Source organism: Anomaloglossus baeobatrachus, chromosome 3 (genome assembly GCF_048569485.1).
Source record: "Anomaloglossus baeobatrachus isolate aAnoBae1 chromosome 3, aAnoBae1.hap1, whole genome shotgun sequence".
NCBI lineage: Eukaryota > Metazoa > Chordata > Amphibia > Anura > Aromobatidae > Anomaloglossus > Anomaloglossus baeobatrachus.
Window position 1 is genome coordinate 133,926,181 of NC_134355.1, and position 26,545 is coordinate 133,952,725.

Genomic DNA, 26,545 nt, shown 5'->3' on the forward strand with positions numbered 1-26,545 from the left:
CGTCAAAGTTGGCTACTTTGAAGAACCTAGAATATAAGACATATTTTCAGTTGTTTCACAATTTTTTGTTAAGTATTTCATTACACATGTGTTAATTCATAGTTTTGATGCCTTCAATGTGAATCTACAATTTTCAGAGTCATGAAAATAAAGAAAACTCTTTGAATGAGGTGTGTCCAAACTTTTGGTCTGTACTGTGAGATGGAGGGTTCGCTAGGACTTGTAGTTCCACACGTCTGTTGGTAACAGGTTTCAGAGCTAGATTCATGGTATGGTGAGAAGTGATGGGCGGGACTGACCATCCACATACCTCAAACCCAGGGGTGTGTCTGGGGGGATATCATGTGTCTGGGGTTGATCACATGAGCAGTCTGCCAGGGTCCTGGGAGGAAATGGACCTGATGGAGCACATGGTGAGACCATGTGAGGAGTGTGCTGAGACTCCTGAATAGGTATCCCCAGCAGAAGGGGGTTGTGAGCTCACTGGGTGTCAGCAAGTGGAAACCGCATTCCAAATTCGAAAAAGTGGACTATAGCAAGGAGCAATGGGGTTCGTCTTACATATGTCCTACCTGTGGTATAGGCTATCCATCCAGTATGAGGCCACAGGAGTGCTACGTGGAATTGAATGGGACAATAGTGTCTGGTCTGTTAGACCCAGGGAGCTGGCTGACCTTAGCGAGACTCATACCCAATCTCCATTTTATGGTCAGTAGGAAAATAGAAGGAAGCTATGTGCATGGGACCACTAAATCAAAAAGGTCCTTGGAGCCTCTGTTAGGAGTCTCAACACAGAAACCAGCCAGATATCCATCGGGGAAGGGCCCAGCCAAGGGGTGACTCTTTTTAGGAGACCACCATAACCACCATATTAAGTGGCCCTTATAGTCAATATCCAACTTTTTTTTATCCAACAGCTGTCTGTGGATGGATACCTGGCCTTGGTATTTCCCTTGTCATATCTTTAAACTTGTCAAAAAGTTGGATATTGACTATAAGGGCCACTTAATATGGTGGTCTCCTAAAAAGAGTCACCCCTTGGCTGGGCCCTTCCCGGAGGGATATCTGGCTGGTTTCTGTGTTGAGACTTCTAACAGAGGCTCCACGGACCTTTTTGATTTGCATATTTCCCAGGGGGCAATGTACCTAGGATTTCACTGTCTAGGATTTCACTGTGCCCTCGCTGGCTGCCGGCAGTGTTTTCTCTGGCTGGTCTCCCCGAGATCAGTGATTGTTTTGTTTTCATGGGACCACTAAAGAATATCCCCTGGCCAGAGTGATAATTCAGACGGCCAAGCAACTGGAGCGCCCTGATGTGGGCGTGGTTCCGGATTTGCTCCATCCAATTATCATAGGTCGGGACTCCAAATTATTTAGGGACTTATGGAAGACAGAGGCCGGGATCGATTGCTCAAGCATGAGTCGGCCCCTGCCTAAGGAAGCCTCTCTTCCGTATGAGGTTTTACAGATTTCCTGTGGTATATTGAGGTGTAATGAGGAAATGGTACCTCCTAAAAAGGACTGTCTAGAGTTAGGGGTGACCAAGGATAATAAAGAGTCTCCCCAACTCAGTGACATGACGTCTCCAAAGGGAAGTGAGAGTGTGACCACTAAAATCAAAGTAGTCCAAGAGGAGGAGACTGATACCTGGTTAGGCGGGGACGTGTTAGTCCACAACACCAGGGGGAGTGACCATGACTCCAATAAAGACACTGACTCCAGAAAGGTGACGAACGAGTACAGTGAGGTACAGATAAGTGAGAAGGGCAAATCCTCTTCCCAACGACGAAGACGTAATAAGCGCCAAGAGGTAGCACAGTGTATGCCGTCTGAGGGAGCAGAGAAGGTGAAATACCCGGTTGAGGAAAACATGTTGCCATTAGGAACTGGTAAGGTAGAGTCAGATATCGATATCCTGCAAAAGAAAGAGGAATCAAACTGAACTGACACATTGTCACGACAGAAATCAGCAGGGTGAAATGGCAGAAAAGGAGCTGACCAAAGCAGTAATGGTGGTGTCTCCTATAATTTCCAAGCATGAAGCTGATGGTCTGTCGGATGAGAGCCCTATAGGAGGTGAAATCTCGGAAAGCGCTGTAGGAGATAACCTCCTAGAGAGTAATACAGGAGGAGGACTCCTGGAGAGCGTTGGTGAAGTAAAAATTCACAGAGGTTATGGTGAGCAGACTGGTAAACTACCCAGTGTTGAGATGATGAAGAGTGAAAACTATGCCAAAGTTCTAAGAAGAACAGTGTACCACACTGAAGGGTGTGATAACCTGGGAGGAAAAGAGGAGAAGATTGAAGGTGACACTGCAGAGACCCACAAGGAAGTTAAATATAATACAGTGAGGACTCAAGAGATAGCTGGTGCTGTAAAAGTGAAGAGAGCCTCTGAGGAGGTGACGTTTGGACCAGAGGTCTCATCAAGGACCGAGAGCCTGAATGACCAGCCTGGTAAGACCAAGATGGAAGACATAGAGATTGTCCTGGTTGAGAAGGAGTCGGCCACGGAGATGAAAGCGGTGTCCTCTCCATCTCCTAAGCAAACAGAAAATCGTCGATCTGGAGAGGGTGCTATGGGCGAAGATGTCCTTAAGAGAAGTTTAAAGGAAGAAACCTTGGAGAACGCTAGTGGAACAAGTGTCCACACAGCCCATCAGAAGCGAGAAAAGCTCCTGAGACAGGCTCTATAGAACAGAGTAGACGACCTGAAGGAAGAAGTATCTAAGCTCAGAGGTCGCCTGGTTGAGTACCAGACGAGGAATAAAGTAGCATTGGAAAAGATGGAGCAACAAGTGTCTATCCTGGCTAAATATGTTGAAGCAGTCGAAGCCCAAAGAGAGCTGACCCTGAAAGTTCGACAAGACAATCGTGATGGCAGCAAAGAAGGAAGAGACTTCTTTGGTCAAGTGCATGGTGGATGTACCGGAAGACTTGAGAGAAGCGTGTACCAGGGAGTCCATGCATGAAGAGTTTAAGAAGGCTGTGGAAGCATGTAAAGTGTACTGGTCGCCAGAGGCTACACAGTTAGTTGTATTGTCCACCACTGAAACCACAGTGAAGCGGGTGGCTATCCTGAGTGACATGCACTTCAGATATGTTCGCATGAAGCGGAATATCCGGTTGCAGAATGAAGAAGCCACTAGATGGCTGAAAAATCTGAGGAAAGCTCAGAGTCTGGTAGAAGATGTCATCCAGAGTTCTTGTAAGGAAAATCATCGGGAAAAATGGACGAGTCATGCAAGAAATGGTGGACAAGTCTGGAGTGACGAGATTAAGAATCCCAGATGATGACGAGGACAAGATACCCCGGGAAGCTGGTATGGTTCTGTTCGTCGGCATCCGGACTGTAGAGAGTCTTGGAAACATACGAAGTCTTCTTGAATATCGGGTGATGCATGTACGTGACATGCAGCAGTTGAGACAAGAAAAACTGAAAATTAAGGAGCAGCTTCGCCACCTGTGTGGAAGACATCAGCCGTCTTCCACCCGTTGTTCAGGGGAAAGAAGAGGAAAGTGGAGTGTCGGTCCGGTATCGGGACACGCGATTAAAGAAATCGCAGGCGGAGACCCAACCTACGAAGTCCTGTAGGTAGTGGACACTATGGGCTTAGAGCAACTCCTCTCAGCTTGCAGCTTAGCGTTCTCGACAGTTGCCCTGGGGGTACACGGGAAAACCTAGGTTTGGACCAGACTATATAGATTTGACTGGGAAAGAGTTTCTCTACTGCGGTGACCCTGGGAGGGGGTCAGGGAGAGAACGGTCCACGAATGGGACGTCCTTTGACTCTAGGTTGACAAAACGGGGTTTGGTGATGGCGCCGGACGATGTCTTAGGTACTGATACTCTTAGGCGACTGAGACGTCCTTCTCGACTGGTGGGGCACGGCAGCATGGATGCCCTGTCTCAGGGCCCCAGGTCGTTGGCGAGTGTTCTCCCCTACGGGTTTGAACAGAGGGGGAGGGTATGTGAGATGGCACTCGGTAATATCAGAAATGGCCGGTGTGTGTCGCAGAGAACCTCTGCCATGAACCTGGAGGGTTCGCTGGGACTTTTAGTTCCACATGTCTGTTGGTAACAGGTTTCAGAGCTAGATTCATGGTATGGTGAGAAGTGATGGGCGGGACTGACCATCCACATACCTCAAACCCAGGGGTGTGTCTGGGGGGATATCATGTGTCTGGTTGTGATCACATGAGCAGTCTACCAGGGTCCTGGGGGGAAATGGACCTGATGGAGCACACATATACATATATACATACATATATATATATATATATATATATATATATATATACATATATATATGTATATATACACACACACACACACACACACACACACACACACACACACACACATACACACACACTATATAAATAGAGATGCAATTGAAATTTAAACTTTCAAGTTTATTTAAAGGTATTGAAAAAAAAATATCCTAGGCGTCTGCTCTAACTATTGTATGAGGAGAGCCAGGTACCAACTGGGAGAGCTGTCCCATTCTAAAAAAAGTGTCCCCAAGGGCTACTGTTAGCTCTTGGATTAGGTCTTGGAGATAAGGTTGGCCCTAGGGCTAGGTTTAGGGTAATAAAATAGTTACATTGAAAAATTGAACAAAAAAAACAATAAAAAATACATCAACTTTTTATTTTTTATAATTTTAAGTCAAATCTCAGAAACAAAAGTTGAAAAAAACTGGAGGGTTAAATGCGAGCTATAACTACATCAGTATTTTGTTAAAATGCATGGGCTTGGGGGAAAAAAAAAGGGCAATACTAGGCAGGTAGAAGGGATTCATTAAGTGCTAATGACCCACAGCTTAGGGGGTGCAGTACAATTGACTTGACCTAGGAGCTGGCAACCCGTATTGTGCCTCGATATTGTCATAAAACCAATAAAGAGATCTATTGTATCAAAAATAAAAACACATGGAAACTAACTGCTCAAGCTTACAGAGAGCGGCCTTGTGGTATTATGGCAAGTGGGATACTTTGCTGTATTCTTTATTATTTATATATGTACATCCTATAAGTATAGAAATGGAATAAACACCGAAGCGTTAATAAATAGGCTGGTATAGAGGTTTATTAATTTATGACACATAAGGACGCGGTGCCTTCACTGAAGGCGATTTGTGTAAGACGAATCAGTTACTATGCTTTACATTCTTCTATTGCTTCATCAAGATGCACAAGTTTGGCACTTTCTTCCCAGAGTTTCTTTGCCGTCTCCTCGTCCATTGCTTGCCTTGCTGGCTCTTTTTCTTTTAGAGCATTAAAATATTTACCAGACGTCCCTTGCAGATCTTCAGCAATAGCCAAATATACACCGGGCTGTGCTGCTTGTCTGGCAGTTTTTATCAAGAACCAAAATATGGGAGCTGAAAAGAGTGATATAATGGAAAACGATATTGTAAAAGGCAAACTAATGTATAGAAAAACCAAAGTGGTACAAGATAAAAACGTTCTAATATTTCTAAATTGGATAGTGAACTAATAAGACAGTTCAACGTTCAATCTGACAATGTGAAACGAGCCTGAAAATCGGCCCCAAAATCCATGAGGAGCTGTGCATGTGCTATATGCAATTGTGGCTGCAGATTTTACTTACTACATCGTACACTGTGCAGAATTATCAGACAAGTCAGTGTTTCGACCATATAAAAAAAAAAGTCAAAAATTGTTCCAATTCTTACAGAGGGATGCAACGCTCTAGAAATTGCTACAATATTGGGGTGTGATCACAGATTCAAAGTGAAATACAGTTATTAACCCCTTCACCCCCGGCCACTAAAACACCCTAATGACCGGGCCATTTTTTGCAATTCTGACCAGTGTCACTTTGACAGGTTATAACTCTGGAACACTTCAACGAATCCTGGCGATTCTGACATTGTTTTTTCGTGACATATTGTACTTCATGTCAGTGGTAAATTTAGGCCGATACTTTTTGCCTTTATTTGTGAAAATTTAGGAAATTGTGCGAAAATTTGGAAAATTTCTCAATTTTCAAACTTTGAAAATTTATACCCATAAATCTGAGAAATATGTCACACAAAATAGTTACTAAATAACATTTCCCACTTGTCAACTTTACATCAGCGCAATTTTCGAAAGAAATTTTTTTTTCGTTAGGAAGTTAGAAGGGGTCAAAGTTCATCAGCAATTTCTAATTTTTCCAACAAAATTTACAAAATATTTTTTTTAGGGACCACATCACATTTGAAGTGACTTTGAGAGGCCGAGCTGACAGAAAATACCCAAAAGTGACCCCATTCTAAAAACTGCACCCCTCACACTGCTCAAAACCACATCCAAGAAGTTTATTAACCCTTTAGGTGCGTCACAGGAACCAAAGCAATGTGGAAGGAAAAAATGAAAATTTTACTTTTTAAACACAAAAATGTTACTTTAGCCATAAAATTTTCATTTTTACAAGGGAGAAAAGAGAAAGTGCACCCTACAATTTATTGTGCATTTTCTCCTGAGTACGCTGATACCCCATATGTGGTAAAAATCAATTGTTTGGGTGCACGGCAGAGGTCGAAAGGCAAGGAGCGCCATTTGAATTTTTGAACACAAAATTAGCTGCACTCAATAGCGGACGCCATGTCGGGTTTGAAGACCCCCTGAGGTGCCTAAACAATGGAGCTCCCCCACAAGTGACCCCATTTTGGAAACTAGAGCCCTCAAATATTTTTTCTAGATGTTTGATGAGCACTTTGAACACCTGGGGGCTTCACAGAAGTTTATAACGTTGAGCCGTGAAAAGAAAAAATTTTTTTTTTACCACAAAACTGTTGCTTCAAATAGGTAGCTTTTTTTTTCACAAGGGTATCAGGAAAAAATGCACAATAAAACGTATTGTCCATTTTCTCCTGAGTACGCAGATACCTCACATGTGGTGGAAAGTAATTGTTGGGCGCATGGCGGGGCTCAGAAGAGAAGGGCACCATTTGACAGCAAAATTGATTGGAATCATTAGCGGACGCCATGTCACGTTTTTAGACCCCCCCATGATGCCATTTTGGAACTAGACCCCTCAAGGAATTTATCTAGATGTTTAATGAGCCCCTTGTACCCCCAGGGGCTCCACTGAAAGTTGATAACGTTGAACCGTGAAAATTATTTATTTTTTTTAAATTTTTTTTTTTAAATTGTTGCAGCAATAAGGTAGCTTTTTTTTTTTTCTTTTTACAACGGTATCAGGAAAAAATGCACCATAAAACGTATTGTGCAATGTTTCCCGAGTACGCAGATACCTCACATGTGGTGGAAATCAATTGTTTGGGCGCATGGCGGGGCTCAGAAGACAAGGAACGCCATTTGACTTTTCAAACGCACAGACGCGGTGCACTGATCGGCCGCTGCAGGAGGCACGGTCGGATGAGATACAAAAAGCGCTGGGGATACGGGAAAAAAAAAAAAAAAGTCACGCCAAAAATTGAGCAGGGATGTTGATCCGCGCTCAGCGGGACGCACGGACAGATGCGATACTTTTTTTTCCGTATCCCCGACGCTTTTTGTATTGCATCAGTCCGTGCGTTCCGCCGAGCGCTGATCAGGGATGCACATAACGGATCGGCATCCCTGCTCAATTTTTGGCGTGACTTTTTTTACGTATCCCCGATGCTTTTTGTCACGCCAAAAATTGAGCAGGGATGCCGATCCGTTATGTGTATCCCTGATCAGCGCTCGGCGGGACGCTCGGACAGATGCGATACAAAAAGCGTCGGGAATACGGGGAAAAAAGTCCCGCCGAAAACTGACCACGGATGCAGATACGTTATCTGCATCCCTGATCAGCGCTCGGCGGGACGCACGAGGTGTAAAAATGGACAGGGGATAGAGGAAAAAAAGAAAAAAAAAAAAAAAAGTTATACTCACAGTACCCAGAGGATTTGCAGGAGGAACAGAAGGCAAGGCACAGCTTTACAGCAGCAGCCAGCAGGCAGGAAGTTGGACAGCTCAGCAGAAGACCCAGGAAGAAGGACCCAGCGATGGAGGCAGATGTGATCGGCCGGTGAAGACAGGTAAGAGGACGTCGGGGGGACAGCAGAGGGGGACGGGGACAGCAGAGGGGGACGGGGACAGCAGAGGGGGACGGGGACAGCAAAGGGGGACGGGGACAGCAGAGGGGGACGGGGACAGCAGAGGGGGACGGGGACAGCAGAGGGGGACGGGGACAGCAGAGGGGGACGGGGACAGCAGAGGGGGACGGGGACAGCAGAGGGGGACGGGGACAGCAGAGGGGGACGGGGACAGCAGAGGGGGACGGGGACAGCAGAGGGGGACGGGGACAGCAGAGGGGGACGGGGACAGCAGAGGGGGACGGGGACAGCAGAGGGGGAGGGGGAGAGCAGAGGGGGAGGGGGAGAGCAGAGGAGGGAGATACCGGAGGAGCTGCAGAATAGAGATCACTGGGGAGGCTGGCTGATTGGGATGTCGGGGGGCAGATCGGGATGTCGGGGGGGCAGATCGGGATGGCGGGGGGGGCAGATCGGGATGGCGGGGGGGGGCAGATCGGGATGGCGGGGGGGGGGCAGATCGGGATGGCGGGGGGGGCAGATCGGGATGGCGGGGGGGGCAGATCGGGATGGCGGGGGGGCAGATCGGGATGGCGGGGGGCAGATCGGGATGGCGGGGGGGGCAGATCGGGATGGCGGGGGGGGCAGATCGGGATGGCGGGGGGGCAGATCGGGATGGCGGGGGGGCAGATCGGGATGGCGGGGGGCAGATCGGGATGTCGGGGGGGGCAGATCGGGATGTCGGGGGGGCAGATCGGGATGGCGGGGGGGGCAGATCGGGATGGCGGGGGGGCAGATCGCAGGGGGGCACGGGCAGGGGCCATTACGGGATCGCGCAGGAGCAAATCACAAAAGCGCGCAGGGGCTGCAAGAGAGCAGGGGAGGAGGGATACCGGAGGAGCTGCAGAATAGAGATGGCGGGGGGCAGATCGGGATGTCGGGGGGGGGGGGGCAGATCGCAGGGGGCACGAGCAGGGGCCATTACGGAAGCGCGCAGGGGCTGCAAGGTGAGCACAATACTCACCGCTCCTGCTCCTGCGATGTGACGTGACAGCAGCGGCAGCGGTGGCGTGGTACCACTAGTACCAGCCAGTGCTGTACGCTGCAGACATGTTGGGGGAGGGCGGCCACCGGCAGATTAGACCGCCCCACTGCACACTGATTGGAGCGATTGCGCGTCATAGCACGATCGCTCCAATCAGTGCTGCAGGGGGGGGGGCCACGGTGTCTGCTTGCTTCCAGCCAATGATCGGAGCTGCTGCAGCCCCGGTCCTAGCTGGATTTTACAAGATCACACTATTTTTGGCTTTTTTTTTTGCCGAAAACAGCGTGATCAATGTGATTGGCGGTTCCGATTTGAACAGCCAATCACATCGATCGCCTATGGGGGGGTGGCGATGCCACCCCCTCTGGGGTCAAGCAAAGGTCCCCTGCTGTAAGAAACAGCAGGGGACATCATTTGAAAGCCGTTGCTATGGCCACGGCAATCAAATGAAGTTTAGGTCGTAAAATTACGTCCCTGGTCGTTAAGTCACGTTAAAATAGGACGTAATTTTACTGCCCGCGGTCGTGAAGGGGTTAAGGTAAGATATAATGTTAAAGTGAACCTGTCAGGTGGAATAAGCAGCCAATCCCTGCCTAGGAGTCCGTGTATATAGTAGCATAGATAAAGAGATCTTTAGAAAAAGTATTTCTAAAGATTCTTTATGATATGCTAATGAGCGCAGGGACTAGTCACAAGGGCGTTCGTTCCTGCGCTCAGTCCGCCCTCTTAGCATGTCAGCACACCTACATACAGTTAGGTCCAGAAATATTTGGACAGTGACACAAGTTTTGTTATTTTAGCTGTTTACAAAAACATGTTCAGAAATACAATTATATGTATAATATGGGCTGAAAGTGCACACTCCCAGCTGCAATATGAGAGTTTTCACATCCAAATCGGAGAAAGGGTTTAGGAATCATAGCTCTGTAATGCATAGCCTCCTCTTTTTCAAGGGACCAAAAGTAATTGGACAAGGGACTCTAAGGGCTGCAATTAACTCAGAAGGCGTCTCCCTCGTTAACCTGTAATCAATGAAGTAGCTAAAAGGTCTGGGGTTGATTACAGGTGTGTGGTTTTGCATTTGGAAGCTGTTGCTGTGACCAGACAACATGTGGTCTAAGGAACTCTCAATTGAGGTGAAGCAGAACATCCTGAAGCTGAAAAAAAAAGAAAAAATCCATCAGAGAGATAGCAGACATGCTTGGAGTAGCAAAATCAACAGTCGGGTACATTCTGAGAAAAAAGGAATTGACTGGTGAGCTTGGGAACTCAAAAAGGCCTGGGCGTCCACGGATGACAACAGTGGTGGATGATCGCCGCATACTTTCTTTGGTGAAGAAGAACCCGTTCACAACATCAACTGAAGTCCAGAACACTCTCAGTGAAGTAGGTGTATCTGTCTCTAAGTCAACAGTAAAGAGAAGACTCCATGAAAGTAAATACAAAGGGTTCACATCTAGATGCAAACCATTCATCAATTCCAAAAATAGACAGGCCAGAGTTAAATTTGCTGAAAAACACCTCATGAAGCCAGCTCAGTTCTGGAAAAGTATTCTATGGACAGATGAGACAAAGATCAACCTGTACCAGAATGATGGGAAGAAAAAAGTTTGGAGAAGAAAGGGAACGGCACATAATCCACAGCACACCACATCCTCTGTAAAACATGGTGGAGGCAACGTGATGGCATGGGCATGCATGGCTTTCAATCGCACTGGGTCACTTGTGTTTATTGATGACATAACAACAGACAAGAGTAGCCGGATGAATTCTGAAGTGTACCGGGATATACTTTCCGCCCAGATTCAGCCAAATGCCGCAAAGTTGATCGGACGGCGCTTCATAGTACAGATGGACAATGACCCCAAGCATACAGCCAAAGCTACCCAGGAGTTCATGAGTGCTAAAAAGTGGAACATTCTGCAATGGCCAAGTCAATCACCAGATCTTAACCCAATTGAGCATGCATTTCACTTGCTCAAATCCAGACTTAAGACAGAAAGACCCACAAACAAGCAAGACCTGAAGGCTGCGGCTGTAAAGGCCTGGCAAAGCATTAAGAAGGAGGAAACCCAGCGTTTGGTGATGTCCATGGGTTCCAGACTTAAGGCAGTGATTGCCTCCAAAGGATTCGCAACAAAATATTGAAAATAAAAATATTTTGTTTGGGTTTGGTTTATTTGTCCAATTACTTTTGACCTCCTAAAATGTGGAGTGTTTGTAAAGAAATGTGTACAATTCCTACAATTTCTATCAGATATTTTTGTTCAAACCTTCAAATTAAACGTTACAATCTGCATTTGAATTCTGTTGTAGAGGTTTCATTTCAAATCCAATGTGGTGGCATGCAGAGCCCAACTCGCGAAAATTGTCACTGTCCAAATATTTCTGGACCTAACTGTAGGTGTACTAACATTCGATTCAATACAGCATCACCAGCGGTGACGCGCGGCACCTTGTGCGCTGTCACCGCTGATCGGAATGCCAGGCACTTCCAATTGTGAGCAGTATAAAGCTGGGTATATAATGCAGCCACTGGTAGGTATAAATGATCAAGAGACCAAATACAGCAAAAATACCTAGGTATTTTTGCTGTATTTGGTCAGTATAAAGCTGGGTGCACACGTCCCGGCTTCAGAGAGGTCTAGTGCGCATTACCGGAACTGCCGGGACTTCTGATCGGCGGTGACAGCGGACACAGGTATACACATCACCACTGGTGATGCTGCATTGAATAGCATGTTAGCACGTCCCTGTGGGCATGCTAATATGCTAAGAGGGCGGAATGAGCGGAGGAACTTCCCCCTTACAACTAGTCCCTGCGCTCATTAGCATATCATAAAAGATCTTTAGAAATACTTTTTCTAAAGATCTCTTTATCTATGCTAGTGTATACAGGGACGGTTAGGCAGGGATAAGCAATATACACCCAGAACTGCTCCTGGTTCTGGGTACATAAAGGGAACCTGTCAGGTGCAGTAAGTAAAACACCATATCAGATTAAGGAAATCTGCAACCTTACCACTATATTAGTAGTTGGGGTCAGTCAGGGGACCTGACAGGCTTCCTTTTATGAGAATCTGTCACCAGGTTTTTTGCCAGCATAATATGGGGGCAGAGACCCTGATCTCATCAATGTGTCACTTCCTTGGCTGCTTGCTGTACATTTCATAAAAACACTTTTATCAGCAGTATATTATGATTATGGAACTAGTAAACCTACTGATAGGTAATCCTCCATATTTGTGATCTCTGTATACCCCCACCCCCAACACTGATTAGCAGCTTTCTGTCTATGCCAAGTGTATACAGAAAGCTGCTAATTAGTGGTGTGGGTGGGGTTAGGGTATGTGCCCACAATCAGGGTTTACAGCGTTTTGGATGCAACATGTTTCAGCTGCGTCCAAAACACTGATGTACTGTACGAGCAGAGTGGATGGGATTTCTAGAAGTCTTATGCCCACTGTGAGTGAACGGCCCACAGTGTGAAGTGACTTGCAGTGTGGCTCTCCGAGCTCCATCATGTAATTTCTGTGCTGCAGGCACACAAGTTTTCTCCATAGGGAAAACACAGCCAGAGACCGCAACTGCCTGAGCCCGGATGGTGGGCACGAGCAGCTGTGGTCTCTTGCGGAGGAGACTCGCGGCCCCGCAGGTCAGGACCCAGCGGTTCCTGATCGTGTGCACATAGCCTAATACAGAACTCAGATTTCAGAGAACTAGTAGATCTGCAGAAGATGAAACACTGATTTTATCAAAACCAAAACTGCAGCAAGCAGCCCAGTTAGTGACACATTGCCGGATTCATGGTCTTTGCTCCTAAATTGTGTTAGGCAAAAAGCTGGTCACTAATTCCCTTTAATCCATAAGGTTCTATGTGCAAAGCACATACTGACCCTGTCCAAACCAATAAAAGCAATGAAAGTTGCAAACTGATGAATATGTTGTCGTTATCAGATGATGACAGTACTAGACCGTCTCGCTGCTGACCCCACTCTCTGTGCAGGCACTGATGGAAGCCCAGCACGTGCACCATTACAGGCAGCAAAATCTCCTGTACTTGGAGAAGCAAAACTTGGGCCCGCAGAGGAGGCGATCACGTGGACCGTCACCATCCTCATCTAATGGATGCAGGGATGCATTTTTCAATATTTTCCAGTATAGTGGACAACCCCTTTCATTTAAGATTGAGTATCTCACCTAGGGCAGAACTGGAAAAGGTGGATTTATGCATCCCAGTGTGTCTTCCCAGCTCCGTATCTGCGACTCCAGGGTGCAACGAGTTGGCTGTAACTCCTGTCCCTAACAGAAGAATTAGTTATTTAGTAAATCATTAGAAAGCTCCAAACAATGAAAACATATTCAACATTTATATTCTATATTCAATCGTATATTAGTATAGTGAGATGTATTTAGCCACAAAATGCAGGTGAGACCTGTCATTATACAAATGAAAGTAAAAACTGGATGTCATGAGCAAACCTTCAGTCATTTTGAAGAATATATCAGGGAATTACACGGTCAGCAAATTCCTAATATCATGATAATCAGAACAGCTGTCTTTATAAGTGCTCATGGCCGTATTATGGCTGGGATTTAGAAGATAAAGTATTAAAGGGAATCTGTCACCAGGTTTTTGCCACCTAATCTGAGAGCAGCATAATGTAGGGGCAGAGATACCGATTCCAGCAATGTGTCACTTACTGGGCTGCTTAGTGAAGTTTTGATAAAATCACTGATTAAAGTAGAAGTAGATCATTATTAGAGGACTACATGTCATGCTGCAGGTAGTCCAGCATATTCATGAGCTGGTGCATGTGTATGGTGCATGGTGTATGGTGTTATACAGATAACTGCTAGATCTGCAGCAGAGAAAACATTGATTTTATCAAAATGACAGCAAACAGCTAAGTAAGTGACACCGCTGGAATCAGAGTCTCTGTCTCTACATTATGCTGCTGTCAGATGGGGGAGCAAAAATCTGGTAACAGATTCCGTTGCACTAAAGGTATAGGAGACCCCCACAGTTCTGCTGTATGCCTTTGAACTCAAACACAGGTATATAGATGTTTATTCAGAAAGATTCTGAATTCACAACAAAAAGGTGCTATTTTTTTTATCAGCCCCCTGAAAGGATATTAGTCCAAAAGAGTCTTTACAAAGAGTGCACCATTGTTGTCAGCACCGTACTAAAGGAGCAGTACGGTCTTAGAGAACATACTGTTTGTATGACTCTTAATGGAATGCGTACAGAACGTTTTTCAGACACTAGTGTAAGCGCTGTGTTTCGCCAGCAGAAGACTTCAGGTCATTCCAGTGGTACAAATCATCTTTTTTTAACATCTTTTCGATCATTTTTTCCAGCCCTTTTTTGGGGGAAGTGGGGGACATTTTGATATAAACTATTGAGTAGTCTGAAGAATGGACCATTCACTTCTTTTAGCCACTTCATGGTATTTAAAGTCCGAAATGCTTAAAAGAAGCTCAAATGGGCTGAACTTATGGACAGCAAAGTCGTTTTGACATGGTAGATCTTATGTTCATCTTTTTGGTATTTTTTAAGTGCTTTTTCAGTTCCTCTGCAGACCTCCCTGAAAAATATTTCATGTGCACATATCCTAAGTATTTAGGGAGGTTAATTCATCACTAATAAAAGGACTGGATGAGCCTTATAGAAAACGATGGTTATGTCCTATAGGATAAAGTCTCAGCTAGATCCTACAAGTCTTACCACTACTGCTTACATGTATAAGGGGGTAATATTGCAGACGTCCCCCTCCAGAATTACCTTTCTATCTGGAATACTGCAGTATGGGATTATCTATGTACCATTATACTGTGACAACACTGACATCTTCTCACCTGTCCAACTCCCTATTAATCAGTCACACGTCAGCATTGCCATATCTTTACCTTGCAGCCTTTTTGCCAGTTCATTGGTGAACAGGACATTGGCTAGTTTGCTCTGACAGTAAGCGGCTTTTGTGTTATATTTCTTTTTCTCCCAGTTCAAGTCGTCAAAGTCAATGTCCCCTACTACGTGAGCTAAGGAAGACACATTGATAATGCGAGACGGACCGGATTCCTTCAGTCTATCCAGTAACAGATTGGTCAGGAGGAAGTGACCTGTAAAAAAAAGTAGAGAAAAGAAGTAGTAAAATGTGATTATTTCTTATTCTCACGACTCCCAGATATAGTGTAGAACACATGAGGGCAATGCCAGACTTTTGTAGTGGCGATACCATGCCGATCAGCACAGGCGCCAAGAGTTGGGATCCCGGCGGTCTAATGTAATGATGGCTTATCTGAAGAACAGGTGATATTTTTTATTAAGCTGTCACATATCAAGCCCCTTTGATACTTAATGCTTGGTATTTACTCTTCACATAGGTTCCCATGTTTTCTGTAGTTATCATCATTTTAAAATTTCCAAAGAAAAAAAAAAATGTAATGGCTTTCACTGCTTACTAGACAACACTACGTTCATGCCCCTGGTAATGAGTGACTTTCCTTCTGCTGGGTATATTCTTATTTCTTGAGGTCTAGCGTGAATCCAAAATTTAGTGAAAAGTTTTACCAAATGTTTCAAGTTTGGCAAACTGTTCAGTTTGTCCACACCCTGACGATATTTTCAGGGCCTACACACTTACATACCAGGTGGCTGAATGCTTGTTTGACAAATAGCCTTCTTTCCTGATTCTCCTATACACATGCACATTCGTTTTCACTGGGTGTGCATAAATGTACAGTACAGACCACAAGTTTGGACACACCTTCTCATCTCTAGAACAACTGTTAAGAGGAGACTTTGTGCCGCAGGCCTTCATGGTAAAATAGCTGCTAGGAAACCACTGCTAAGGACAGGCAACAAGCAGAAGAGACTTGTTTGGGCTAAAGAACACAGGGAATGGACATTAGACCAGTGGAAATCTGTGCTTTGGTCTGAGGAGTCCAAATTTGAGATCTTTGGATCCAACCACCGTGTCTTTGTAGAAAAGGTGAACAGATGGACTCTACATGGCTGGTTCCCACCGTGAAGCATGGAGGAGGAGGTGTGATGGGGTGGGGGTGCTTTGCTGGTGACACTGTTGGGGATTTATTCAAAATTGAAGGCATACAGAACCAGCATGCCTACCACAGCATCTTGCAGCGGTGTGCTATTCCATCCGGTTTGCGTTTAGTTGGACCATCATTTATTTTTCAACAGGACAATGACCCAAAACACACCTCCAGGCTGTGTAAGGGCTATTTGACTAAGAAGGAGAGTGATGGGGTGCTACGACAAAAGACCTGGTCTCCACAGTCACCAGACCTGAACCCAATTGAGATGGTTTGGAGTGGGCTGGACCGCAGAGTGAAGGCAAAAGGGCCAACAAGTGCTAAGCATCTCTGGGAACTCCTTCAAGACTGTTGGAAAACCATTTCTGGTGACTACCTCTTGAAGCTCATCAAGAGAATGCCAAGAGTGTGTAAAGCAGTAATCAAAGCAAAAGGTGGCTACTTTGAAGAACCTTGAATATAAGACATATTTTCAGTTGTTTCACACTTTAAGTATTTCATTCCACATGTTTTAATTCATAGTTTTGATGCCTTCAATGTGAATCTACAATTTTCAGAGTACTGAAAATAAAGAAAACTCTTTGAATGAGAAGGTGTGTCCAAACTTCTGGTCTGTACTGTATTTGAATAGAAAAAGCGGAGTAAACCTCTACAGACAGTTTAGACAGCAGCCAATCTGCCAGGGAAACAGTATGGGGTATTGTATTTCTCTATGCCAGATATGTTCATCTGTTGGGGGAGGGAAGTATCGAGGTTCCCATACATGTTAAATCTAATAGGTTTGGGGGCATTTAGATCTATACACTTCTTGAAAAAATTGTTACCATTGGCATGACGTTCTTACCCAGATGGTTAACGCCAAATTGCATTTCAAATCCATCTTCGGTTTTCCAGTGAGGACATCTCATTATAGCAGCATTATTAATTAAAATATCTATGTGTTCCTCATCTAAAGAGGCAAAAAAATAAAAATTAAAAATATTACTATTATAATTATAGATACATATGATTTCTTCATTAACAAAGCTAAAAGCTTAGCTGACGTTAGTTGAGATACATTAGAGCTGATGCCCTAATATTAAGGGTCTACCTTTTGTAATGAAGTGGGCTGTATTGTTTCCCCCCTCTCACCAGTCCCAATATATTCCATTTCTGCAATACCTTTCAGGATGCTCTTTGCAAATTCTTTGATAGATTTTGTAGATGCTAAATCCAAGTGTTTGGCAAAGACATTGTGATTTAGTGTTTTGCCACGGATTTCCCTTGCGGCATCTTCACACTTTCCCATGTCTCGACATGCCATGATTATTCTACCACCTACAGATTGATAAAAAAGAAGAAAAAGTATTTTAAAAGCTTATATAGCTCCTCTGGAACTCTCTGACACACTTATAACCAAACTCTGATATTAAAGGGGATGTGAGGTACTTTCATATTGATGACTTATTCTTTGGATAGGTATTCAATAACAAATTGGTGGTGATTGCCGGATGTGCTTTCTTCCAGAGCGGAAACTGTAAATGATGCTGTGGAGGAGAGAGCGCAATAGGGTCTTACCCGGTAGGGAAAAGAGACACAAAAGGATCACGGTACATCACCTTCTCAGGTTGTGAGAGTCACAACCCCTATGTCACACACTCAGTCACTGCAGCCCCGAAATGTAGAGTAAGTAGAAGGACGTAGACAGAAATCGTGTATATACGGGGCTGATACTCAATGGTATATTAATAGAATTCCTTTATTGTTCATACAGGTCTACGCGTTTCAGAGACATCCGTCTCCTTCCTCAGGACATCAAAGGAAAAATACATGTATTGTTCCTTTGATGTCCTGAGGAAGGAGACGGATGTCTCTGAAACGTGTAGACCTGTATGAACAATAAAGGAATTCTATTAATATACCATTAAGTATCAGCGCGGTATATACCCGATTTCTATCTATGTCCTACTACTTATTTCCAGAGCGGAAAAGCACAGCTTTGACTTATACAAGGCATACATTAGGAGTACAGTTCTGACGTGTCCATAGGCCTCCACAGACTCAACATATGGCAAAAGAGGAGCCTTAAAAGGAACCTGTCAGAATCATTATCCATCCATACCATTTACATAACTGTGTAGCCCTTATAAAGATAAGTCAGGGGATCCCTTAATGCCCCCAAAGTGCTGCTCTAGCAGCAAGATGTCGGATTTCAAAATCTGGATGTGCATAGGGGCGTGATGATGCATTTCCAGCTCCTAAGCCTCCATTGTATTCCTTAACTAGCAGCCCCGACCCCTGACTGATTGATAGGTCAGAGACCAAATGAACCACAGCAAACGACATGTCAATCAACCAAGGGTGCTGCTCTTTGCAGAATACAGCTGAGGATGAGAAGCTGTAAGTGCATCATTATGCCCCGATGCACTTTCAGACACATGTACTTCAAAATGGGATTTCTCGATCCTGGAAAAGGAATGATAAAGGGATCGACTGGCTTCATTTTTAAAAGGCTACACAATTATATTAATGGTTTGGAGTGAAAGTAACAAAATTCTGACAAGTCCCCTTTAATAAACTGGGCTGGGACGTGTCAGCTTTTTCACCTGGATTACCATGCACACAACTCTGATCTGCTGAGAGTTTTCCACAGTGGAAAGTCAACAGCTAAATGTACGTGGAGTGATAAACAATATATACAGTTCTGGCAAAAATTAAGAGACCACTGCAAAATTGTCAGTTTTTCTGATTTTTTTCTCCTTTTAGGTATTTGAGTAAAATGTACCGTATTTTTCGCTTTATAAGACGCACTTTTGTTCCCCCAAATTTTGGGGGAAAGTAGGGGGTGCGTCTTATAATCCGAATATACGGGGGGGGGGTGTATATATATATATATATATATATACACACACTACAGAGTCCAGGGGAGGTGCGGGCAGCTCTGGAGCTCTGCTGGGGGACTTATGAAAGCTGGGAGCAGAAGCCTTTGATCTCCTGCACCCGCTCATATAATATGCACAGCTGCTGTCCACCACCATGGTGCTGAAAGTGCACCGCGGCGATAGGCTGGGGCAGCAGTGTATATTATATCTGCCTGCCCCTTCTGTGATTGCACATGCCCCCTCCCCCGTGTTAGCCATGTCCCCTATGCTGCTGCAAACAGTAAAATAATAAACTTTTTACTCACCTCCTCCAGCGTGTCTGCCAGGCCTCCCTCCTGCTGCTGTGATAAGGCACAAGAGATTTCACTCTGCCGTGCCGATCACATGACCGGCCGAGAACCAGGAAATGCAGGAGGCCGGAGATCAACCCCGAGGAGGGGACACAGACAGGACAATGCTGGAGAAGGTAAGGAAAGTTTATTTTCCTAAAAGCAGCAGCATGGGGCGATATATAACACAGGGAGCTGTGTGCCAGCAATAGTGGGCCATGTGCCGCTACATGGGGCCGTGTGCCGCCACATGGGGCCATGTGCCAGCAATAGTGGGCCGTGTGCCGCCACATGGGGCCATGTGCCAGCAATAGTGGGCCGTGTGCAGCCACATGGGGCCGTGTGCCGCCACATGGGGCCGTGTGCCGCCACATGGGGCAGTGTGCCGCCACATGGGGCAGTGTGCCGCCACATGGGGCAGTGTGCCGCCACATGGGGCCATGTGCCAGCAATAGTGGGCTGTGTGCAGCCACATGGGGCCATGTGCCGCCACATGGGGCCATGTGCCAGCAATAGTGGGCTGTGTGCAGCCACATGGGGCCGTGTGCCACCACATGGGGCCATGTGCCGCCACATGGGGCCATGTGCCAGCAATAGTGGGCTGTGTGCAGCCACATGGGGCCGTGTGCAGCCACATGGGGCCGTGTGCCGCCACATGGGGCCGGGTGCCGCCACATGGGGCCATGTGCCAGCAATAGTGGGCTGTGTGCAGCCACATGGGGCCGTGTGCCGCCACATGGGGCCATGTGCCAGCAATAGTGGGCTGTGTGCAGCCACATGGGGCCGTGTGCAGCCACATGGGGCCATGTGCCAGCAATAGTGGGCCGTGTGCAGCCACATGAGGCCATGTGCCAGCAATAGTGGGCTGTGTGCAGCCACATGGGGCCGTGTGCAGCCACATGGGGCCATGTGCCAGCAATAGTGGGCCGTGTGCAGCCACATGAGGCCATGTGCCAGCAATAGTGGGCCATGTGCCGCCACATGGGGCCATGTGCCAGCAATAGTGGGCCGTGTGCAGCCACATGGGGCCGTGTGCAGCCACATGGGGCCGTGTGCAGCCACATGGGGCCGTGTGCAGCCACATGGGGCCGTGTGCCGCCACAGTGGGCCGTGTGCCGCCACAGTGGGCCGTGTGCCGCCACAGTGGGCCGTGTGCCAGCCACAGTGGGCCGTGTGCCAGCCACAGTGGGCTGTGTGCCAGCCATAGAGGATGTGTGCCAGGCATAGGGGACATGTGGCATCACTGGGCCATATCCAGATTCAGAGGGCTAATTTTAGGATGGGGGGGGCTATGAGGGACATATACCCTATATGATTTGTCAGACGGACACTGGCATTATAAGACGGACCCCATTTATTAAAAAATTCTCTATTCCTTCACCAAATTTGGGGGTGCGTCTTATAATCAGGTGCGTCTTATAAAGCGAAAAATACGGTAAATTGTTCTTTTATTCTATAAACTACTGACAACGTCTCTGAATTTCCAAATAATAAATTTTGTATTTATTTTCTGAAAATGAGAAATGGTGAAAATACCAAAAAATACATTGCTTTCAGACCTGAAATAATGCAAAGAAAACAAGTTTATAATCATTTAGAAACAACAATACTAATGTTTTATCTCAGGAAGAGTTCAGAAATCAATATTTTGTGGAATAACCATGATTTTTAATCACAGCTTTCATGCGTCTTGGCATGCTTTCCACCAGTCTTTCACACTGCTTTTGGGTGACCTTATGCCACTCCTGGTGCAAACATTTAAGCAGTTCTTTGTTTGATGGCTTATGACTATCTATCTTCCTCTTGATTACATTCCAGAGGTTTTCAGTGGGGTTCAGGTCTGGAGATTGGGCTGGCCATGACAGGGCTTTGATGTTGTGGTCCCTCATCCACACACTGCTTGACTTAGCTGTGTGGCATGGCGCATTGTCCTGCTGGAAAAAACAGTCCTCTGAATTGGGGAACGCTGCCTGAGCAGAAGGAAGCAACTGTTTTTCCAGGATAACCTTGTATGCAGCTTGATTCATATGTCCTTCGCAAAGTTTAATCTTCCCATTTCCAGCCTTGCTGAAGCATCCCCAGATCATCACCGATCCTCCACCAAATTTCACAGTAGGTGCAAAACACTGTGGCTTGTACGCCTCTCCAGGTCTCCATCTAACCATTAGACGACTAGGTGTTGGGCAAAGCTGAGAATTAGACTCATCAGAGAAGATTACCTTACTCCAGTCCTCTATGGTCCAATTGAGCAGATTAAAGTTTGCAAAGGACGTATGAATCAAGCCGCATACAAGGTTATCCTGAAAAACAGTTGCTTCCTTCTCCTCAGGCAATATTCGGGACTGTTTTTTCCAGCAGGACAATGCACCATGCCACACAGCTAGGTCAATCAATGTGTGGATGAAGGACCACCACATCAAAACCCTGTCATGGCCAACCCAATCTCCAGACCTGAACCCCATTGAAAACCTCTGGAATTTAATCAAAAGGAAGATGGATAGTCACAAGTCATCAAACAAAGAAGAACTGCTTAAATTTTTGCACCAAGATTGGCATAAGGTCACCCAAAAGCTGTGTAAAAGACTGGTGGAAATCATGCCATGACGCATGAAAACTGATTAAAAATCATGGTTATTCCATAAAATATTGATTTCTGAACTATTCTACTTCTTATATATATATATATACACACACACACACACACACACACACACACACACACACGTATTTGCACTTCATTGGGTGTAGCAATGTCTGACCTCGGTTTGCAAGCTCCAGAGCAGTTTCTTTACCAATTCCGGTGTTAGCACCAGTTACAATTACCGTCTTCCCTTCGATTTTCGCTTTGCTGGGACATGGACCACCCCCTACATAGTCCCTGAAGAAAAGGATGAATGTAGAGCAACAATTACTACATTATTCATAGGTAAAGTAAGAAGAAAAAAGTGATATAACCCCTTCCAAATCCCGGCTGCTGCTACCTTTCCTGATCATCTACAGTACAACACACCTGGATAAAGTTTTCAAAAACTCTGTCTGCAGCAACAGAAAAAAATTACTAAAAATATGTTCTGGAATTGAAAATCTGCAACCAGTTCATTTTAACAGGTAAAAAAAGAAAAGACAAAATGTACGTTATATGTATGTTGTATCAAAAGGTATATAAATTAAAGAGATTTTATTTATATTATATACACACACACACACACACACACACACCTCAAAATAGTCGTAATTTGAATATACAAAACAATAAAAGATTGAAGCAACTGGTCAAGTCGACAAAAAATAAAACAAGAAACCTATAGGAAGAAAAATACACCAACTAAAACATCCATGAGACAAGTCATTACACTGAAAAGTACTTTATTAGGGATTAAGTGGTTGACAAATCGTATACAAAAAGGGGTGGTGGCACTCACCTAATCAAGGACAAGACTGTAAAACTATTATATACCGTATTTAGGGGAAAACATATTGTTCCAGACCTGCCAAAATATATAAATACCTATATGCTACTGCAAGGTTAGACCTATCTAGTATGGTACAAAATAAAGTAAATCACATGTATAGATAGTCCAAAAATAGGTCGTAGATATAATGTGCTTGTACATGTATGGCTATATTCTGCACCAGCACTTTATATCAACGTATCCATTTTGCACTATCTATACACGTGATTTATTTTATGCTGTACCATATTAGATAGGTTTAATGTTGCAGACAATCCTATGGTTCTGTGACCCTCAATGAGAGAAATGAGAAAATGGACACATATCTGTATTTTTATTTACATCTTCTCCCCCTCTGATAACAAAAGGAAAAAAAAAAAAATATATATATATATATATATATATATATATATATATATATATATATATAAAATATTATTTAAAAAATGCTGCCCCTTTTTTTGCAAGAAATGGGACTTATATATATATATATATATATAAGTCCCATTTCTTGCAAAAAAAGGGGCAGCATTTTTTAAATAATATTTATTTTCTATATAACATTTTTTTCTACTGCGGTTATTGTCTCTGTTATGTTTTAAATAAAACTGCTTTCTTTTGAAAATTTCCCGTAGCCTATGATAAAACTTAATTGATATAGTCGTGTGTGGATTTCATGCATCTTCATTGCATTTTTAGTGCTGCTTTTTTCGTCTCTTTTTGGTGTCTCAGATTTTAAATAAAGCCGCTTTGTTTCTGATACTTCCCGGTATTCGGCTGTGATAAAATGTTCTTGACGCAGTGATGTGTGGATTACATGCACATTTTTTTTGCTTGTGAATTGTTCACATCTAATGCAATTTTATGGGGAAAATTCACAAATAAAACTCAATGTACCTCAATGTAATTGGCATGTTGTGGTTTTGAAAAGCGCACCGCAGGTCATTTTTCTCCTGCGATTAAAGGGGGGGAGGGGAAAAAGCATGATAGGCATGAGTTTATTATATCTGATCCACTTTGCTGGAACTGGAGCTTTTATGCCTGAAAATACATAGCGTCAACAGCTCGTCAAAAACTCATCATGGGAACATAACCCAAGCAGTGCTCCGGTGCAGACCCACCGGGCTGTGTACACATTCCCTAATCCTACTGACCTGCAGAATAAATTTCACTTTTAATTCACATGGCATTGTAAAGGCTTTAAAGATAAAACCCAAAAAACAATGACAGAATTTTTTTTAGAGATTTTTTTAATATATGCTAAATAAAAAATAATGTCCTCATGTAGCTTTGATTAGAAAAACTAAGTTCTGGCTAAAGGTAGAAGGTAATGAAAAAACAAGAGAAAAAATGTCAAACCCAATTGTGCAGCGATCTATACAAGCAGATTATTACAGTGCAGGTAATGATAGATCTAATCAGGTACAGCAGGATCTCAGTGACAGAGGATCTATTAGAAATAGCAGGATCTCAGTGACAGAGGATCTATTAGAAATAGCAGGATCTCAATGACAAAGGATGCATCAGTGACAGAGGATCTATTCAAAATTGCATGATCTCAATGACAGAATCTATCAGGTAAAGCAAGGATCTCAGTGACAGAGGATCCACCAGGTACAGCAGAATCTGTTACATTGGATCCAACAGGTACAGCAGAATCTGTTACATTGAATCCATCAGGTACAGCAGAATCTGTTACATTGGATCCATCAGGTACAGCAGAATCTGTTACATTGGATCCATCAGGTACAGCAGAATCTGTTACATTGGATCCATCAGGTACAGCAGAATCTGTTACATTGGATCCATCAGGTACAGCAGAATCTGTTACATTGGATCCATCAGGTACAGCAGAATCTGTTACATTGGATCCATCAGGTACAGCAGAATCTGTTACATTGGATCCATCAGGTACAGCAGAATCTGTTACATTGGATCCATCAGGTACAGCAGAATCTGTTACATTGGATACAGCAGGACCCATAAAGTTACAGCTGATCACATTGTACTGTAATGAAACATTGTAACAATAAGCTATTACTGACTTCAGTAGGACGGACGCTCCTATCGCTGTTCCCACCATGGAAGCTCCGAGCACATACTTATTAATTGCCACCATGTCTACCCAGAGGTCACTACATACAGATCAACGTGGCTGCCACAACTTCCTGCTTCTCTACGGGTGCTCGTTTGAGTCACGCTGGTCGTAAATAAGCTCCGTGCTATAGGCTGTAACGTGCAGGACCAGGACAGTTTGATATTGTGCATTCCTCACGCTGCCGGCAATCACCACTAGGGGGAGCGCAGAGCTTTTTAATTGACGTCAAAGTGAGATGTTTAAACACTTCTCATTTAGCTCCTCCTGGTGGCGGCTGTAGTTAGTACATGTACTCTACAGGCTGCCTGCCCATGACAGTATTACTACTGTGTTTTTCCAAAAATAAGACACTGTCTTAGGCTATGTGCGCACTGGGAAATGGAATTTTCTTGAGAAAATTCCGCATGCTCTCAAAGATTACCGCACCCGCGGTAAAAAACCGCGGGAAACCGCACCCGAAAACCGCATGCGGTTTGCCACGGTTTGCTGCGGTTTTACCGCGGTATTATTCGCGGTATTGCCGCGGTTTTGCCGCGTGCGGGTTGGGATGTGCTTTATTGCATTCAATGCAATAAAGCACATTGAAAAAAAAAAAAAAAAGTCATTTAATTCTGAGATAGTAGATAGATAGATAGATAGATAGATAAAGAGACAGAAGAATAGATAGAGGGATAGATAGATGATAGATGATAGATAGATAGATAGATAGATAGATAGAGGACAGATCGCTGCATTTCCCACGGTCGGCAGTGAGTTCACATTACCAGCCGTGGGAAATGACCGGTAATTACCTCTGCTGTCTGCTGCATTCAGCCTGTGTCTGTGACAGTCGGGCCGGATGTCAGCAGTGCAGGACGCCGGAGCCGGAGCTGTGGATTATGTCGGAGCTGTGGATTACGCCGGAGCTTTGGTGCGGGAGGGGTTAATAAAAGGGTGAACAAGGCTTGTTGGTTTTATTTAAAATAAAGGATTTTTCGGTGTCTGTGTTTTATTCACTTTACTTACGGGTTGATCATGTCAGCTGTCACATAGACGCTGCCATGATCAAGCCTGGAGTTAATGGCGGTGATCCACCACCATTAACCCCTTGTTATATTACCCTGACCGCCACTGCTACACGGCGGCAGGAAGAGCCGAGGACACGCCGGTGCTGCCGCATAATGCATGAGACAGTCCCGGGGCAGCTGCGGCTGATATTCTCGGCTGCGGGAGGGGGAGTGAGGCGGGGGACATTAACCCTGCCCCTCTCCCTCCCCAGCCTGAGAATACCGGGCCGCCGCTGTGTGCTTACCTCGGCTGGACGGTAAATATACAGCGGAGCCCACGTTCTTTGTTTTCTATATTTCCGTTTTCTTTCTATGTGTGTTCTATGTGTCTGTGTCTGTGATGTCTGTGTGTGTGTGTGATCTGTGTGTGTTTACTCTCTGCTCCGCTTCCTCTTCCTGTAATGACATCACTTCCCTGCAAAACCGCAGACAGGCGATGTACATTACCGGAGGTAAACCGCGAAATACCGCAGGGAATAACGCAGGAAAACGCAGTGAACCGCACAGAATTTGCTGCCTGCGTTATTCCCTGCAGGATTTCACGATTACATTGGAGTCAATGGAGTGAAATCCCGCAGCGATGTGCGGAAAAGAAGTGACATGCACTTGTTTTTGCTGCGGG

The 26,545-nt window shown here is 44.9% G+C and overlaps 1 protein-coding gene across 1 annotated transcript; it reads right to left on the reverse strand.

The window, feature by feature from the left end:
- Positions 1–4,760: 4,760 nt before the first annotated feature.
- On the reverse strand, positions 4,761–25,005 carry RDH13 (retinol dehydrogenase 13). Its single transcript, XM_075338139.1, has 7 exons — positions 24,825–25,005; positions 22,087–22,205; positions 17,299–17,454; positions 16,982–17,086; positions 14,992–15,204; positions 13,279–13,380; positions 4,761–5,387 (listed from the first exon to the last, which is right to left on the reverse strand). Exons 1-7 carry the CDS (start codon positions 24,896–24,898, stop codon positions 5,161–5,163), a joined length of 996 nt encoding a protein of 331 aa, XP_075194254.1. The 5' UTR covers positions 24,899–25,005; the 3' UTR covers positions 4,761–5,160.
- Between the last annotated feature and the right edge of the window lie 1,540 nt (positions 25,006–26,545).

Coding starts and splice junctions, on each gene's coding strand:
- RDH13 (XM_075338139.1), bottom strand. CDS start 24,898: ATGGTGGCAATTAATAAGTATGTGCTCGGAGCTTCCATGGTGGGAACA. Junction 22,206..24,824: donor GGAGCGTCCGTCCTACTGAA/GTCAGTAATAGC, acceptor CCTTTTCTTCAG/GGACTATGTAGGGGGTGGTC. Junction 17,455..22,086: donor TCTGGAGCTTGCAAACCGAG/GTCAGACATTGC, acceptor ATCAATCTGTAG/GTGGTAGAATAATCATGGCA.